This window comes from Numida meleagris, unplaced genomic scaffold (assembly GCF_002078875.1).
Source record: "Numida meleagris isolate 19003 breed g44 Domestic line unplaced genomic scaffold, NumMel1.0 unplaced_Scaffold667, whole genome shotgun sequence".
Taxonomy (NCBI): Eukaryota; Metazoa; Chordata; class Aves; order Galliformes; family Numididae; genus Numida; species Numida meleagris.
This window is the reverse complement of record NW_018364882.1, coordinates 1-2,268: the sequence shown is the minus strand read 5'-3', so window position 1 is coordinate 2,268 and position 2,268 is coordinate 1. Positions and strand designations below refer to the sequence as shown.

General features: G+C 64.0%; 1 protein-coding gene across 1 annotated transcript in view; it reads right to left on the bottom strand.

Moving 5' to 3' along the window:
• Positions 1–2,250, bottom strand: part of LOC110391953 (myosin-7-like) — a gene marked incomplete at its 5' end in the record, with an annotated part of 26,655 nt that extends 24,405 nt beyond the window's left edge. The window contains 5 exons of the mRNA XM_021383907.1: positions 1,298–1,447; positions 1,532–1,650; positions 1,741–1,879; positions 1,963–2,066; positions 2,148–2,250. Coding sequence (XP_021239582.1) covers positions 1,298–1,447; positions 1,532–1,650; positions 1,741–1,879; positions 1,963–2,066; positions 2,148–2,250 — 615 coding nt within the window. The remainder of the gene's footprint in view (positions 1–1,297; positions 1,448–1,531; positions 1,651–1,740; positions 1,880–1,962; positions 2,067–2,147) is intronic.
• Between the last annotated feature and the right edge of the window lie 18 nt (positions 2,251–2,268).

Genomic DNA, 2,268 nt, shown 5'->3' with positions numbered 1-2,268 from the left:
CAGACCACGCTGAGCGTAACCCGGAGGGCTGCTCAGCTAGGCTACCAGGCCAGCCTGAGCACAACCCGGAGGACTGCTCAGCTAGGCTACCAGGCCAGCCTGAGCGCAACCCGGAGGGCTGCTCTGCTAGGCTACCAGGTCAGCCTGAGCGCAACCCGGAGGGCTGCTCAGCTAGGCTACCAGGCCAGGCTAAGCGCAGCCAGCCAGAGTACCACTCACCCACGCACACCAGCCAGCCATAGCACCACTCACCCACCCACGCACACAGGCTAACCAGCCGGAGTACAACTTACCAACGAACGCCAGAAAGCCGGAGCACCAGTCACCCGCCAATGCCAGCCAGAAAGAGCACCACTCACCCACGCACGCCAGATATCCAGCAATCCGGATCACCTCTCACCCACGCACGCCAGCAAGCCGGAGCACCAATCACCCGCCAAGGCCATCCAGGAGGTGCACAACTCACCCACGCACGCACGCCAGTCGGTGCACCACTCAGCAACCCACGTACGCCAGCCAGCCAGCAGGACCATCACTCACCCACCCATGCCAGCCAGACAGACAGCCGGAGCACCACTCACCCACGCACTCCATCCAGCCAGCAAGCCGGAGCACCACTCACCCACGCCAGCCAGCCAGCCGGAGCACCACTCACCCACCCACGCATGCCATCCATCCGGCCGGAGCACCACTCACCCACGCATGCCAGCCAGCCAGCCGGACCAGAATTCACCCACCCACGCCAGCCAGCAAGCCAACGGGAGCACCAGTCTCCCATGCACACCATGCAGGCAGCCGGAGCACCGCTCAGGCACCCACGCACGCCAGCCAGCCGGCCATGCGGAGCACCACTCACCCATGCACGCCTGCTTGCCAGCCAGCCGGAGCACCACACACCCACCCACACCAAAGAGCCAGCCACCCAGAGCACCAGTCAACCACCCGCGCACGTCAGCCATCCAGCCGGAGCACCACTGACCCACCCAGGCCAGCCAGCAAGCCAGCCGGAGCACCAGTCTCCCATGCACACCAGNTGGGATGCCCAGTGGGAGTAGTGAGGTCAACTGGAGAGCCGGTGGGGTCAGTGTGATGCTCAGTAGGATGAACAAAGTCAACTGGAGACCCAGTGGGTCAACAGGGCGATGCACGGCATCACTGAGGTCAACCTGACACCCCATGGAGTCCATGGAACATCCAAGTGGGTCAACCAGATCAGCTCAGCGCCCGCTGTGAGGTCAACTCGCGGCTCCTTCACATCCCCCCCGTGGCTCAGCCCCATGGCACCCCAAAGGCTCACGTCAAAGATCTCGAAGCCGGCGATGTCCAGGACGCCGATGAAATATTGGCGAGGCTGCTTGGTCTCCAGCGAGTTGTTGATCCTGGTCACCATCCAGTTGAACATCTTCTCATAGACGGCCTTGGCCAGGGCCCCGACGGCGTAGATCACCTGCGGGAGGGACCGCGGTGACACCGGCGCTCTCGGTGGCCTCAGAAAGGCGACGGGCCGACGAAGGGCGGCCTGCTGCGTTACCTGCTGGACGTTCTGCCCCTTGGTGACGTACTCGTTGCCCACCTTCACCCGGGGGTGGCACAGCCCCTTGAGGAGGTCGGCCGAGTTCAGCCCCATTAGGTAAGCCGACTTGTCCGCCTCTGGGGGGGGACACAGAGGACGGGAGATGAGGGTGGGGGTGGGAAGCTGCGGGGCTCGCCCGCTTCTTCCCCCCCTGAAATGGAGCCGACCTTCGGTGCCGTCCGGCTCCGCCTGCTCCTCCCGTTGCTTCTGCTTGAATTTCATGTTGCCGAAGTGCATGATGGCGCCCGTCAGCTTGTAGATGGAGCTCTTCTCCTCCGGGGTGAAGCCCAGCACGTCGAAAGCGTTCTGCGGGGAGAAAACGGGAAAATTTGGGGTCGGGGTCTTCCCCAGCACCTCCCCGCCGCGCTGCCCATGCTCCTCCAGCTCACGTCCGTGGCCAGCAGCTCCTCGCCGTCGTCGATGGACGGCACCGTGGTCTCTCCTTGGGAGATGAAGGCGTAGTCGTAGGGGTTGTTGGTCACCAGCATCATGTCTGCGGGGAGACGGCGGGGTTGGAACGGCCGCCGATGGTTCTGGGGGGTCAGTCCAGGGGGAGGGTGGGAGAGCAGCTCACCCAGAAGCTCGGGCTTCTTGTTGGAGAGGATCTGGTAGAAGATGTGGTAGTTCCGCTCGGCCTTCAGCTGGAAGATGACCCGCGACTTCTCCAGGAGGTCTGGGGAGGACGGAGAGAAGGT